General features: G+C 39.4%; 2 protein-coding genes across 7 annotated transcripts in view; one reads left to right on the top strand and one right to left on the bottom strand.

The window, feature by feature from the left end:
- Nucleotides 1-414: 414 nt before the first annotated feature.
- On the bottom strand, nt 415-7486 carry slc66a1l (solute carrier family 66 member 1 like). Of its 2 annotated transcripts, XM_005474525.4 has the most exons (8): nt 7326-7486; nt 6633-7002; nt 6395-6524; nt 6148-6235; nt 5093-5202; nt 4897-4998; nt 3424-3609; nt 415-2152 (listed from the first exon to the last, which is right to left on the bottom strand). In XM_005474525.4, the coding sequence occupies exons 2-8, from the start codon at nt 6830-6832 to the stop codon at nt 2036-2038; spliced, it is 933 nt and encodes a 310-aa protein (XP_005474582.1). In that variant the 5' UTR covers nt 6833-7002; nt 7326-7486; the 3' UTR covers nt 415-2035. The 2 variants fall into 2 exon arrangements, with proteins under 2 accessions (XP_005474582.1, XP_005474583.1); XM_005474526.4 differs by lacking the exon at nt 7326-7486 and having other exon boundaries at nt 6395-6520; nt 6633-6849.
- Nucleotides 7487-8888: 1402 nt separating this feature from the next.
- veph1 (ventricular zone expressed PH domain-containing 1) overlaps nt 8889-15747 on the top strand; it is a 119915-nt gene continuing 113056 nt past the window's right edge. For 3 of the 5 annotated variants that reach the window (XM_005474528.4, XM_019367559.2, XM_005474531.4), the window contains exon 1: nt 8890-9074. The gene's annotated coding sequence lies outside the window, so the exon portion shown is untranslated. Of the gene's footprint in view, nt 9075-15747 lie in introns of all 5 variants that reach the window. The other 2 variants (XM_005474530.4, XM_025898359.1) reach the window with 1 other exon arrangement.

A 15747-nucleotide genomic window follows, 5' to 3' on the forward strand; every position in this document is an offset into this window, starting at 1 on the left:
TCTCTGGGTTTCATATTTCAAATTACAAGCTATAAAAATAGAAATTGAATCATCTTCAGATATTGTGTCTCCTTCATTTGTCATGAAATACAAGGTATACTAGGTTCAGGCCCCACCTGGCCAAGAAATCTGCTTGTTCAAATACTTCTGAGTCTGTGAAAATGGAGGAATGTGCATAACATTGGCTGTAATTCATAAACAGTTAATGCAACATTTTGATAAAACCCCTTGAAGTAGAGCTGAAAGCCTGCATTTCAATCGCATCTTGAGTTTTGGATTTAAAATCCACTGTGGAGGTGCACAGTTTCATTCAGCAAACTACGGACATGATTGACAGGACATTGTAAACTTATACATTTCTGTGACTCAAAGACATAACCTTCAAACTTTGATGTGAAATTTGAGACCATATTCTTGATTTCTTTCAATCAAAACAGCTCACAGTATATTTTATAAGGATACAGTGGAGTTATTTAAACTTGGTACAATACACATTTATTAAAAGGCAACACAATGGAAGATTAAAAAAGGAAATAAAATAAACCCATCTTAACAACTTATATACATGTTCTACAGTCTGTAGCAGCAATAGGTCCTAATAATATATTCAATACAAAAACAATTAGAGAAACAGGAACATTTTGAAAATACAAATCAATAGAAGTACTGAATTATTAGTGAATAAGTTATTATTGCATATTTGCAAATGAATTTGCGACTAATGATTTTTTTACACACAAAAAGACACACATTTGCCTGAGGTAGAGAAATCTGCAGAACTGAAGTTAAACAGATGATCAGGGTAAAAGTGACTGTGCCACATACATACTGTATGACAAAACCATCTGTCAGGAGAAAGAATATAATTCACTAATAACTAATTTACTATGAATTAACTAATATTATTAAGACTATTATTATTATTTTTAGCATTAGTCTAAATCAATACTTTCTAAGGACACGCTATGAAATAACGAAAATAAATTTGGCTTGACAAGAGCATACTCTCTCCCACAAACCTGATGACAGATTAGACACGTGGACTAATTTTATAATGCTCCTATTTTTAGGTAACGTCATTGAACGTGTCTTCTTTCTTTTTTAATAAACGTCGTGAAATGTTACAAAAGACCATGCCAGCACACGGAAACTTAAGAGAGGACATCTGCAGGGAGGTCATAATCAGGGACTTGGAAGATTTGGAAGGACAAACAGTTCCACTGCTGTTTTTAAGAAATACAGTTCCTTAAGTTATTATCTACTTTAACAATCTGATTCACATTACCTTAAAAACATTGATGTGTTTATGCAGTGCATTTATATTAAGACTATTAACAATTTTAAAGGGTATACACTGTTTCTCCTGGAGGACAAAGAGAAGGCAAAGCAAAGAAATCCACTAGTCCTTAAACATTAAACACGAAAAATCCTGTTTCACATTATATAACACTATCAGATTCACATTAAAACATCAGAGTTGGTTCTTTTTATCACAGCGTTGCCTTGTATGGCTGTAAAGGGTTAGCTACAGGGCAACACAGTGAGATAAAACCAATGTAATTCCACACTGTGCTTACTAGGGGAGCATCTGGAAGATTTGCTTTCGTGGGCTTTTGGTGGTGATACCTGCTATCTTAAAAAATATGTTAATACATCAGGTTATGCATGCATTGGCAAAGGCTTCATTTTATAAATGACTAATTGGTTTTAAGAGCCCTATTTTAAACATGGAAGCTCGCTGATTGCTTTTAAATATAGTTTTTCCATCCATAAACAAAATCAAGAGGTCCAAGTGCAAAAATGACCCAAGTCATGCAGGCAAGCCAGACTAAAGAGAAACTATGGAAGAGCTTCTAAACTGCTAGTTAATCTCCAGTGTTAAGGAAACTGTTACCTCCTCTTTCTTTCTTTATTAACACACTAAACAGGAGATTGTCCTCTTGTGTCCAAAGAAAATATAACTCATGTTCAGCGACCCCTGAGAGCTCCAAACAAAGACTGATAGTCCAATTGCTGCTGGTGTTTGATCTCTGTCCTACAACACTGTCAGCTCCTCTTCCTCACTCAGAAGAGGTTCCACCTCTGGGATACGGCGTAGCGCACTGCTTTTGGCAGAAATGTTCTTCCTGTACATGATGAACTGGGCAGTTACCTGACTCGGTCAAGGGTCGTACGGACACTGTGAGTTCAGACATTTTACAACCGCAATATCAAAAAAAGTTGGGACGCTGTGTAAAATGTAAATAAAATCAGAAAGCAATGATTTGCAAATCTAATAAACCTATATTTTATTCACAACAGAACATGGAAAACATAGCAAATGTTGAAACTGAGAAAATTTACCATGTTAAGTAAATTTAAGGTCATTTCGAAGCAATGACCCAGCAGCTATGGGTCTATTCCAGCCCTATTCCTAACCTTAACACATTTATAGATTAATGCGAACCCACTATAATGCCTCCACACGTGTAGATTCTTTCCAACCTGCTCTCACATCTCAGAACGCGTAACATAGCAACGATTTGTCACAGTCTTTGGTATGTTACGCATTGGGATGAAAACCTGCTGAATAGCAACATGATTGGGTATAAAAAGAACATCTAAGAGAGGTGGCGTTTCTCAGCGGCCAGTGCTACCCCTCAGCCTCTTAGCAGATGCACCTATGGTATGAATGTCAAAATCCTACATCGCCTTGTTCTCAAGTTATCGCATTCACATGATTTTCATACCTCTGACCTTGACCTTAAGGCTGAAGTCACTGAAATTCGAACTGGTCTTAGATTTTTAGTGTATACACCTATGGCATCAATTTGAAAACCCTATGTTATTACATTTGTATACTTGGGTGTCCACGTTCGGAGCCTGCCCAGCAGGATGAAGACAATACCCCATCAGCCTTTTACAGCAGAAGGGTAAAAACGGGCAAAGTTTAACCAACCTACTAAAATCTCTGTCTATAAATTATGAGAGAATTTTAGAATAATGTTGCTCAGTGTAAAATAGTGAAGACTTGGAATATCTCATCATCATCATCATCAAAAGATTCAGAGAATCTGGAGAAATCTCTGTGTGCAAGAGACAAGGCTGAAAATCAACACTGGATGCTTTTGATCTTTGGGCCCTCAGGCAGCACTGCATTAAAACATGATTCTGTGATGGAAATCACTGCATGGCATGTTTGACATGTTTTCTATGTTCTACTGTCAAATTTGCAAATCACTGCATTTATTTTATTTACATTTCATACAGCTGTTTTCTAATTGGGGTTGCACACAAGTTAGGACAAAATCAGCATGCTGAATGCTTTAAATTTACTGCACATGCAAAAACATTACAAGCAATATTACTCTATTATGATTTAACGGGCTCAGATTTTGCATCAAGTTTGTATAGTTGGGCTTATTATTATTATTTGAAGGATACAAAACAGTCGAGTATGAGGACTCCCAGGCTGCCGATGAGCCAGGCCAGATGTTTGATGATAAAGGTCTGTTTGGAGCCCTTTAATGCCGGAAGGACAACTATGATGCTCAGCCCATACGTTCCATTACCCATCATGGCCAGGGCAAACAGCAGGTAGGAGGTGCCCTCTGTAGACTGTCGCTGGTACTAGAATAGTTAACAGATAATTAACAGACAAACAAGAAGCACCACAACAGCCTTACACTGGGCTTATAGCGACTCTTCTTATTGTTAGTAGGGATGGCCAGAAACATTTGTCTGATTGGTCTCCCACAGCTACAGCCAGATAAAAATAGCAATTTTCCCTGTAAAGACGTCTTATGTGAAGGTTTAAACTTTGCCTCGATGTCTGCTGGGATACCTCACCACAAAAGAAAAAAAAAGGAATTTAAACAACAAGCGTAATTTAGTGCTAATTTGGTGGAATTGGATTTTCCTCTGGCCTCTTTATAGCACCACCTGTGACAACAACTCCTGGTTTCATGAAGCCCCCACACACACAGAAACCCAGTGTCACTGTCAATGGAAAAAGAGTTAAGTACATGCCGTTTCACTTACATTAATCTCAATTCAGTGGACTTGCACTCCAAACAAACAGACACAGAGAACCTCAACAAGATTAAAGGATAAGACTGGATTTATTGAATTGCTTTATTGGTATCAACAAATCCCCAAAAGAGATAACAGCCAACAGCGAATTCATCCTACTAACAAACAGCAGGAAGCATGTGTGCTTCACATAAACAGGCTGGCTTTGTTCATCACATCTATCACTGAAAGGATCAGGAAAGGCAGTATCCATCCGATATTAAGAAGTCAAAGACACATTTCAACCTTGAAAGATAAAATGAAGTTTTACACTCTGCTGTCGCTGCTAAATTCAGTCTGTCCCTGAAGAAGTGCTTGGCAGCAGAGTATGAATATCCTGCTGATTATTCCCCCACAATGTCAGCCAACAAATGAGTGTATGTGAGAGAAACTCTGAAGGAAATTCTAAACAGCAACAGTTTTAATTGTTTTGTAGACTTGGAATGACATTTTGGATGTGCCCTAACATGTTTACATTTCCGCAGGGGCAAAAGGGACCTAAATGATTTACAACATCATGGGAGTCGATGTTTTGTGCCCAGAAGTCTCTCTGGCACTGGCACGCTACTGAGACGATCCCCTCTGCTGATTAATCGCTGCAATCGAGCCAGTGTGTTTCTTAAGCACAACAGCGTCATTGTCTTCAACGCCTGGCTTTCATTTTGACGCACACATGCAGTATTCACAAATGTCCATACTTCACCTTCTTCTTCAAAGCGCAGTCAGCCCATCCCTGTTTATGACCAACTCTCATATAGTAATTTGAGCTTTCCGCAAACCTCCTCAATCTTTTTACACAAAAACCAAGTTTCTGAGAATAAAGTGAGTCAAAAAAAAGTTACTTACATTTTTATGGATTTGTGGAAAACGGGAGCAGAGGTAGAAAACAGATGCCAAATATCCACATACATAACCAGTGATTTCCACTGATTTGGAGCTGGCTGGACTCTGGGTAAGATAACAGTGAAATAAAGAGAAAAGAGTTAATGCTGCACCTACAGAAGAGTGGGTAATCTCAAGTGGAAAGCTATTTGCGTCCTACCTGAGTGTTTAAATGTGAACCATTGTCTATAATGAGCTTGGGTAGAGCCAGGAGTGCTAATGTCCCAGTGCCACACCACATGAAGCACACCCACTTCAGCGCGGGATTTTCTAAACGACAAATACACACAAACTCAGTGACAGACGTATCCAGCAACAACAAAAACAGTACCTGTAGGTTCAGTCCTGCTTAGCCAACATATAATTAAGATTACTACCCAATGAAGTTTGCAGAGCAGTGCAAATCAGATAAGGGCAGCACGACATATGTTTACTCTGAATACACAAACATTATGTAGGAGTAGGTAATGGATAATAACTGGATATAAAAAACTTGAATAACTATTGTATAATATTAAACCCTACTCTACACCCCTGCAAGGTTTTATCACAACTCATTCAACACTTTTGGAGCTATAAATAAGACACACAGAAACATTACCAAAAACATAACCTCCTTGGTGGAGATAATTAGACACTGCCGGTACTGGGATTCACCCCATTTTGCCATGAGAACTGCCTGAATTCTTACACACATTCTTAGACACTATAGGATCACACAGCTGATGCAGATTTGCCTGCTGCACGACCACGATGCGATTCTCCGGTTTCACCCATTGTCCAGTTTTATTGAGCCTATGTAAACTGTAGCCTTGGTTTCCTGTTCTTAGCTGATGAGAAGAGTACTCGGTGTGGTCTTCTGCTGCTGCAGCACATCTGCGTCAAGGCACAATGTGCTGTGCATTCAGAGATGCTCTTCTGCATGTGTTGTTTGTAACAAGTGGTTATTTAATTTACTTTTGTCTTCTTATGTACTCGAAACAATCTCTTTTATCCATTCATCTGCTGCTCACTGGATATTTTCGGTTTTTTGGACCATCTTCTATAAAGCCCAGACATGGTTGTGATTGAAAATGCCACATAACAAGTGCACAAAATCTTGCGTTACCCATCACTTCTTTATGTTATAAGACTTTTGCACAGTGCTGGATTTAAACTAGGCATCATGCTTTGCCAGCGGTTTAACCTAAGACCAGAGACGATGTCAGGACTTACTTCTGCTGGAGCTGTTTTTAATCTTATAGTAGAGAAACTGGGAGATGAGAATCAGGTCAGTGAAGATGTAAAACACCACTGTGACTACCTGAGAGTGGGACAAATCAAGAGAGAGAAATGTCAAAAAAAAAAAAGGAAAAAAGAAAAGCAGTATAAGGATAATGACTATCATTTCAAAATCTTGATAGAGATTCACACTGCACAGCCAGCAGACCTCAACCAGCCAGGCTGAGTTGTCTGTGTTCACCTGAATGGGCAGCTGGCTAGTGAGATAGCATCCAGCGAAGCTGGTCAGGTCTCCACTGAGGAGGAAGATGAGAAACCCAAAAGACATGGCCTTCTCCACTCTTCCATTCCGATAGGCCTCATAGACCTGCCTGGAAAGACCCAGCAAGTCAGATTAAAGACAAATATAAGACGTTGACATCTTTGACTGGCTGAGCTGGTCGCACGATAAGCCGACAATAATCAAAATAATTACTCACGGTATCGTGGACAACAAAAAACAGAACATGGATATGAGTCCTATCACAACGCTGCAGTACTCCCAGATGTTCTCCACACATTCCTCAAGCAGGTAAAGGATCCACGGGGTCCCGTTGACACACAGCGGTCTGCCCTGAGATGGAGCGGTCCAGTTGATGGCCACATCTGCACTCTTGCCTGGAAAACGCCCGCTGGCCATGAGGAGAGACTGGTTTCCTCCACCTCCTCCTCCTTTTCCTCCTACTTCAACTTTGTAAGTAGCCTGGGTGGGTTCTTGTTTTGTCAACAAAGCCAAAGCCTGGAGAAAGCAGATTTATGTGGCACCACTACCTGCCTGTACAAACAGACTTGTTATGTCATTTCTCGAGTCTGAAAGACAGAAAAATAATACAGACTGTGAGCAAAACGAACAAAGAAAACTGTGGGAGGTACAGAGGAAATAACGTGAAGTGTTAGGTCCATCCCAAATCAGTAATTAGGTCTACATTTTAAAAAAATACGTCAGTAAGCGATAAGTTTGCTAATGGTGCACGCTCAGTCTGGCCTACCCACGCTCACAGCTGTCCAGAGAGCCACTTGTGGTGTTTATCTGTACGCAATCATGCTTCAGGCTAATTTGAATGGTTTTGGAAGAGATGCTAACAAACAAATAAACATACACAAAAACATAATTAAGTTCAGTGACCGCTCACCTGACAAAAACGGACTCGTAAAAGACTCCAGGCTGTTTGCTAGTTTGTGCAAACTTCACCAGCATCCTTACACATTCAAGCCCTTTGAAAAAGATTACGGATAGCCTCTCCGTCCACCATCGGCGGTCTCCTGTGTGAAGCGGGAAAGGATAAGATGCAACATCCGGTGCGAATTCAAAGTAAAATCCTCTTTGAAGACAATTTAATACTGTCTGAGAAATTGACAATAAAATGATGTTTATTATTTTAAGAATAAGCTCTCTCTTTTTGTAAACTGGGATACCTAATTTGTACATATTTATACAAAATACAAGAAAATATTTTTTCAAAGTTGTACCCAGGTACGTATTTATGAAAACAACTTACGTTATAGCAAAAGTCATGTGTGTTTTTATTTAAATGCCACCGTAGAATGTATTTAGGTGTATAATATACAAATACATATTTTTTGACATTAATAGTTCCCATTCATTTCTCATGGGGTTCATTCATGTATCGCTCCATGAAGTAGAAGACGACATCATGTGCTTTTATTTTGAAGGCACCGCAAAATGAAGTCTCACGCCGGACGCGATGCCTGGGAAAATACCACCATCTACTGACCAGAGCAATGAATGAATGAAATGACGTCAATACAGTGAAAAACTATATCGCTTTTGCTACAGGCCTTTAATCTGTTGACTAATTTTCTTCCTTATTAAATTTTTCTATTATCAAAAACTAATGTAAACATCAGCATATACAATACAACCATCATCACACAACTAATAATAAACCAACTGTAATAACACCAATAATATGCTGTAATATGTTTCAGTTGAAGTACAATTTGTCACTTAATTTCTAATCCGATATAGGCATTTCAGATTAGTTTTTATTGCTTGAAAGTGTTGAATTTTAGTTTAGTTTCTGTTTGTTTCAGTCTCAATTTTAGTGTTTACTTTTATTGTATGAGTCAGAATCAGAATGAGAATACGTTTATGTAGGTTACAGTTGCTCCAAGACAGTAACAGTAACAGACTAAACTATTTAAATAATATAAAATGTGTTAGTATGTAGGTCATATATCACAGGCAAGATTCACGAAAATCAGTACAGGTATTACAAGATTTTATTTATTTATCTTTTTTAGCCAAACTAACAGATATGCCGTCTATATTTTTTATAGTTAGATTTCCAAGTTCACTAAATAATTTTATTAGTTTTATTTGTTTTTCAAAAGTCTAGTTTTTATCTTTATTTTAGTTAACTGAAAAGTTTTGTTCACATTTAGTTTTAGTGTTTAGTTTTAGTTAACTATAATAACCTTGGCCACGCCTGACGCTTGAAAACCACGTGATTTCTTTTTTTGTTTTGTTTCGTTTTTGCATTATTTTTATTTTTTAAATAAACCATTGAGTTAACTAATCATGTCACAAAAAGCGAGTCCTGTTTAAAGATCGCATTAACCACTAAAGCTGAGTTTGAAACAATCTCCATATTTTTCCGAGGGCTTCTGAACGCAGCGTCCTCACCTGTCCCTCCCTCCATACACCTGTTACTCCGCGCAATCCGATCGGCCGCAAGATGGCGCGCTTTCCCACGGTGACCGAGGAGGACGACAGTGAGGGTTGCTCTGTGAGAGGACCTGGATCTGCGCAGGGCTTTTTTATTTGTGTTGCTATGTGAGGCTTTGGAGCGCGGGTTGAAGATACTGAGCGAGGATCCACATTCAGCGTCCGCGCGCTGTCGACGTGCTGCGTGGAGCAGGTAAGCTGTCCGAGGCCGTGGGTGTTTGGAAACGAAGCGGGCTGTTGGGAAAGGGGTTTCTTGTTGCATGCTCTCTGTCATAAGAGACGGGAATGTTGCCGGGCGAAATGCCTGAATGTCACCCACATTCCTTGATGTCGGGAAAGTTGACTGCACGAGTTGAAAGCAGTGGATGTACCACACACTTTCTGGTCGCCCACTAAGCCGACTTTTTTCCTCTCTTTACTGAGGATACCCCAGAATCCATGACGCCACAGATAAAGATAGCCTACTACTAAACCCGGGGGAGCGCGCAAGTGGATATGAGAGGTGTTTTCCTGGGCTGTCGGGCGTAAACACAGTAATCCAGGGTTAAATGCGTGGTCATTTTGGGGGGAGGTAGTGTATCCTAGAAGGACGCGTGGCACCTCATGTTTTGAACATTTTGAACATTTTTTGATGTCACAGAGTAGTCATCTGTGTCTCTCTGTTTCTCAGGGTTACATGCAAAGGAATGTGCTCCCGGAGCTTGAAAGGCAAGTTCAGATGCATTACTCACATTTAGTCTGTGCATTTCTTCCCCTAATTCCCGGCTCAAGTCCAGATCTATACTGTTGCTTCACTTGTATTTGTGCGTGAATTCAGACGGCGGGTGTGTGTATGTGTGTGTGTGTGGTGGGGGGGACTCTTCAAGGTCACAGACTTCAGACAGATGTTGATGTCCCAGGAAGGAAGGAGATTATCGTTCGCTGTATGAACTTGAACTAACCTCTTAGTATTTTGTGCATAATATTTCTAAAATAATATAATAACACTCAGAATCTTGAAATCCATGTACTCCATGCAGAACTACACTGTATTTGTGTGATTTAGCATTTATTCATAACATTAATATTGCTTATTATTTTGAATTTAAGGTACACTGTTTTAGTTCATATTCATGATGGCAGACCTTAGTTTATTTGGAGTTATATTGTTCAACAGCTTTGCATTGCCTTGGATATTTTTAGGAAACTAATTACAGAGTGCAGATTACGGGTCAAAATTATTAGTCCTTGCTATGTAAAGGTTTTTTATTAGAAATTTTCCTACAGCAAGTAATTTTAACATAGCATTTCTGAATATGCTACTTTTCTTTAGCATGCTATTTGCACAAAGTATTAAAACTTTAGCGAGGGTTTGAGCTGTCTCTGAGAAAGCATGATGCCAAAAACACAAGACATCAGTTTAGACTTGAGAGAAAAAGTTGTTGATGCTCACAAAGCAGGAGATGGATGTACAACATCACAGTTTCCAAAAGTATCATCAAGAAATTCAAAGAGACACACACAGTATACAACAAGCCAAAGATTTCCAAGACTTTGGAAAGAAAACTTGTGAGAGATGTGTCTAAAGTCCACAGAACCACTGCCAGGGAATTAGTGAATGACTTTTTGGGAATTCTCAAATTTGTCTCAAAGACAAAAATCACTGGAGAAAGATTATGCTTACTGGAAACACATCCTTTGGTCAGATGAGACGAAACCACAGCTATCTGGAGAAAGAAGGGAGATCCAGAGATCACCATCCCCATGGTGAAGCACGGTGATGGGAGCATAATGCTGTGAAGGTGCTTCAGTGTATCTGAAACTGGGAATCTCATTAAGGTGGAAGGAATCATGAAGAAAGAAGGACATGTGACAACCTCCAGCAGTCAGTAGCAAAACTGGATCCGAGCCAAACATACGTCGCTCCTGCTGACCAAAGTTAACAAAGCTCACTGGCCTGCACAAAGCCCTGACCTGAAGACCAAGATCCATCCCAGAAGACCATCAAATCTGGAGGAGCTGGAGAAATTTGCCAAAGAAGAATAAGCCGGGATTGCTCAGGAGACTTGATGAAAATTGCAGACAGTTATTCAGCAAAAAAGATACTGAATTAACTGTTGGCATCAGGGCAGCAAGTAGTTTCGTTTCTATGTGCAAAGTAAAATAATGTAAGTAAATAAAATAAGACTAGGATGTTTGGAAAAGCTGATTTAAACATTTTCCTTGCTCCTCATCTGTAAATCATACTGTAGGTGATTATATATGACAGAAAAAAGCCAACTTTCATTGCTCATTTCTGCTATTCATTCCACTGACTCAGGAAACAGGAAGCCTGGATAACGTGCAGGATGCAGGTTATAAGAACACTTCCAAGTTTAGAAACACATTAAACAATCGCTTTCTAATAAGAATCACGTCCTGATAGTTGATGCGAAAGCGTTCAGTCGGTACTCCTGAGTCAGACCCGTACGCTGAATCCGGAGCACACTTCCGCTCAGCTCAGAGCACAAGACCGAGTTCGGGCTGTGGAAGGCAGCGGGGAGTAATGAATAATGAATGGTCTTGAAAGTGTGCGTGAGTGTTAGTTGGCTGAGTGTGGTGGTAATGCACTATTTCAACCAGCACTGCTCCCCCTCTGCTGTGGAAATCCTCTCAGCAGTTATGAGTCTCGCAGCACAGCACAGCCAAATCAGAGAAAAAAGAGAAGCCCCCACCCCAACCCAAACTTGCACTCTTTAGGGTGGATTCAGTGCTATTTGACACAGTTATGCCTGCAGAGAACATTTCGGGCTCAGACACACACACGACTACAAACACACAAAATGGAAGGAGGAATGAGCTCAACTCAGATTAGTCTATAGAGGCTCTTTGTTCTCTTTGATGTGTTCTTTTTTTCAACCTGTCTAGAAGTTAAATTATTTTCACTTTCAGAATGTAGCACAGTGAGTCCTAAAATAAGTTTCTAGGCTGAAAATGAGAGTTTAAGTGATTACTCAGAAGCAGAAAGCTAACTTTTAATCACAGATTATGTCTTTTTGGCATACTGTAGCAACAGCATGATGAGTATTAATAATATCCATTTATTTAATTATCAGAGGAGCCATTATTTTTTATAATTGTCAGCACAATCAATAAGTAGTGTAGTGGCCCATTTCGTAGACATGTTAGAATCAATAAAAGGTATTTGCTACTATCAGTTGAGGTTTATTGTGTTATCTCAACTGCTCACTATGAGGCTACAGAGAAGTGTGACAGAGTTTGTGAGGTCACAAACATAAACAAGATACACAAACAACAATATCTGAAATGATTATACACTCAAAAAATGTCTTGTACTTTTTAGACGTGACACAATAATTTTTGAAGTAAAAGGCAAATGAAATATATAAAAATCAAAGGTTTATTTGTTCAAATAATTAATCATTAAAGAAAATATGCTTGGGATAAACTGAATGTACGCCAATGTACATTTCATTTGACCAGATTCCATCAAATTGAATATTTACATTGCACTTATCTAAAAATATTAAATGGGAATTTACATGTAATCATTTTGGGTGTTAATACTTTTTTTGAGTGCATTATTGACATCAATGATACATAGGGTTGTTAGGTACAGGTTGTTTGTAGTTGGTTGTACCACCTTTCACCTTCAGAGCTACCTTAATTCTTTGTGCCTTAGCCTAAAGAAGGTGCTGGAGACATTCGTCTTAGCTTTTGGTTCATTTTGACATGATGACGACAAAAATCATGACTCATTAGACCAGGCAGCACTTTTTCAGTCTGTAGTCTCAGTTTCCTGTTCTTAGGCTACGTCCACACTAGCCCTGATAGATTTGAAAACGAAAACGCTCCGCGTCCACACTAGCGTTTTCAGTCGTTTTCACAGAGTTGCGCGTCCACATTGAAACAGCCGAAAAAGCTTACGTTCCAGTACTGCGCATGCGTGAAACGCAAGAAGATTCGACCTGCCTCATTTCTGTCTGCCGTTTATTTACTTTCCGGCTCTTTGAAACGTTGCGGCAAAATGTTGAGGAAAGGCACCGAGTTTTTTAAATGGACTAACAATGAGGTGGAATTGTTGCTGCGAGTAACACAAAAGTACAAAGTTGCAAAAGCGAGTGAGAATTAAAGAATTTGAAGAAAAGCTATCTGGAGCATGTACAAACTGATATTAATCTTTAATAGGGCTGTCAAAATTGAGAGCAAACAAAACAACTGCTGCATAATGCCCTCTGCTATCTTAGTTTAATTGGTCACATGACTGCATCATATGACTAACATGCGTCATCGTTTTAGAAAGTCTCCGTTTTTGCTGTCCACATTGCAACGCGAAAGTACCGTTTTCAAATATATGCGTTTTCAAAAGCGTTTTCAAAACGCTGCGTTTTCCATGAGCGAAAACGCCGTCTCAGTGTGGATGGGAGGCCAAAACGGAGAGAAAACAATGCATTTTCAAATGAAAACGCATTAGTGTGGACGTAGCCTTAGTTGACAGCAGTGGCACCCGGGTATGGTCTTCTGCATCAGGTTTGACGTGTTGTGTGTTCAGAGATGCTCTTCTGCACATCTTTGTTGTAACAAGTGGTTAATGGAATTACTGTCGCCTTCCTATCAGGCATTTTCATCCGGAGAACTCCTGCTCGCTGGGTGTTTCCTCTTCTTGAGACTATCTTCTGTAAACCCAAGAGATGGTTGTGTGGGAAGCAGAACAGCAGTTTCTGAAATACTCAGTGGCATGGTATTATGGTCATTTCAGCTGACATTATGATTAAGTGTTGATTTTAGATATACATTTCCTCCTCATTGCCACGGCCCCAGGACACTATCTACAATGACTCTGAAACTGTTGAGCTCACAGATCATCCTGCAGCTGCTGGGATTTCACTCACTCGTATGTAGCACATAGATGAGTAGTTGTAGTGTGATGTCTGTGTGGTTCACAGACATTGAAGGGCACGTGGACAGCCACGCAGAGTGTCACATTCATCCTCTGGTGACAAAATTTAGTTAATGTGGGTGTGGATTCAGACAATGGCATCCTCATAGATGTGTAAAGTATAACACCGCCTTTAACGTAGATTGGAGCCAATGTGGGTAAATTGTGAAGGGCACATAAAAGCAGAAATGATTTTGTGCGTGTCTGAATGCTTTAACTTTATCTGCTCTCCTTGCTTTAGTTGATGTGACATCCATCAGTGTCACATTAAGTGTTCCTGTGGTCTGTGTCTTATCACACCCATAGTGACCGCTCTCTGGAGGGATGGTAAGATATTCACTCCCGTGCTTTCCTCGCTCGCTCACTCTCTGTTTTTCTTTATCTTTCCTTTCATCAGGGTTCACTGTAGCAGTTTTCTCCTGCTCATATCATACTGTAATTCCCAATCGTTGCTCCACAGCTGCGTAACTGCAGGACATAAATTATGGAGAACTTTCGCCTTTGTCCCACACAAGCACAAACGCACACACACACACACACACACACACACACACACAGATTCACATATAATACAATACCTCTACAGTAGGCTCCTCGGGGGTCTATCTTTCAAGTCTTAACTCAGTTCTCCGCGGCAGTGTGGACCTTTTTCCACAGATGTCTTCGGGGAGCCTTCATCGTACTTATTCATGAAATCCAAGGCATCAGTTACATAACTGATTGGCCCAGTTATAGAATAGCTACTTACCTAACCAGACTTTAATCAAGTAATCAATATGGAAGGTGCAGTCTTTTACGGATACGGCAGAAGGATTTTTGAGGACAAAAAAGCCGTATTTTCACCATTTGAAGTATAAAAAGTAAAAATGTAAATAAAACTGAGAATATAAAATGACTCTTTTTAACTGCTGGAGACTTGAGATGTTCAGATTTGCTGAATAGATATTTGTTGTTTGCTTTAATTGTATAAATTACAGTCACCGTAGTCACTCGTTGGTTGAGCGGTCACTGGTCAAGCCAGACAGGAGTAGATTGCAGTAGATCACCAAAAGTGGCCACGGCCAGCACGGATTAAAGACCCCATCCATCAGGTTGTATGAGTGTGGGCCACACACACATTCTTAGAACTGGATTTACATTATCCACCACAACCTTTTGAGGGATAACATTTTTCTATGGCAGTTGTTCCACACTAACACCATTCACCCATTGAAATAGTAGTTTTATTGTAAGCCAAAACAATAATAATTTTAGCAACCATGGCCAATTTTTTTATATAAATTTGTATCTATTTATGTACATTTTTGTTATGGGAGTCCTCATTCTGTACCTTTGCATTGGAACTCATGTCTGCATAAACAAATGATAACTGTGAGTGAACATAACAACAGAGTATGAGGCTTACAGCAGGTTTTCATAAGAAAAACAACAACAAAAAATCCTTAAATAAAGATTCTTTGCCCACATAAAATGAAGCAATACTTTAATAAAATGCAACTGAAATATATAAATCAAAGGTTTATTTATTTAAATAATTAATCATTAAGAAAAAAAAAAAGCTTAGTATAATGCCTGAATTATGCTTCAGTGGGAAATCTATGTCGTAAATCACAACTTTACCAGATACTTTAAAGGTACGCATAACCATATGCCAGAGTCGTAACCTTTCACGTAACCTTTTACGTAACCTGACGTGCACCTCCCGAGAAATGTATCTGTGTCGGGTTGACCCAGACCGCGACGACCTGAATGGCGTGGAAAGTTGTGGTGTAGGGTTAAAAGGAGTTTCCTGCTTGCTTCTTGATGTTGTAAGTTAGGAGGTAAATCAAGCTTAAATTCAATGTATACCAATAAATCAATAAAATACATTTCATTTGACCAGATTCTTTAGGTTTTCATTGTGTACTAAAAATACATGGCAAACTTGACATTGGCATTGGTGAGTAAG

Source organism: Oreochromis niloticus, linkage group LG14 (genome assembly GCF_001858045.2).
Source record: "Oreochromis niloticus isolate F11D_XX linkage group LG14, O_niloticus_UMD_NMBU, whole genome shotgun sequence".
Classification (NCBI taxonomy): Eukaryota; Metazoa; Chordata; class Actinopteri; order Cichliformes; family Cichlidae; genus Oreochromis; species Oreochromis niloticus.

Bases quoted from the DNA above. Each gene is read 5' to 3' on its own strand.
- slc66a1l (XM_005474525.4), bottom strand. From the start codon at position 6,832: ATGGCCAGCGGGCGTTTTCCAGGCAAGAGTGCAGATGTGGCCATCAAC. The intron at 4,999-5,092 runs GTAGGACGCAAA...TATCTTACCCAG, and splicing joins GTTCACATTTAAACACTCAG to AGTCCAGCCAGCTCCAAATC. The intron at 3,610-4,896 runs GTAAGTAACTTT...TAACTATTCTAG, and splicing joins TTCCACAAATCCATAAAAAT to TACCAGCGACAGTCTACAGA.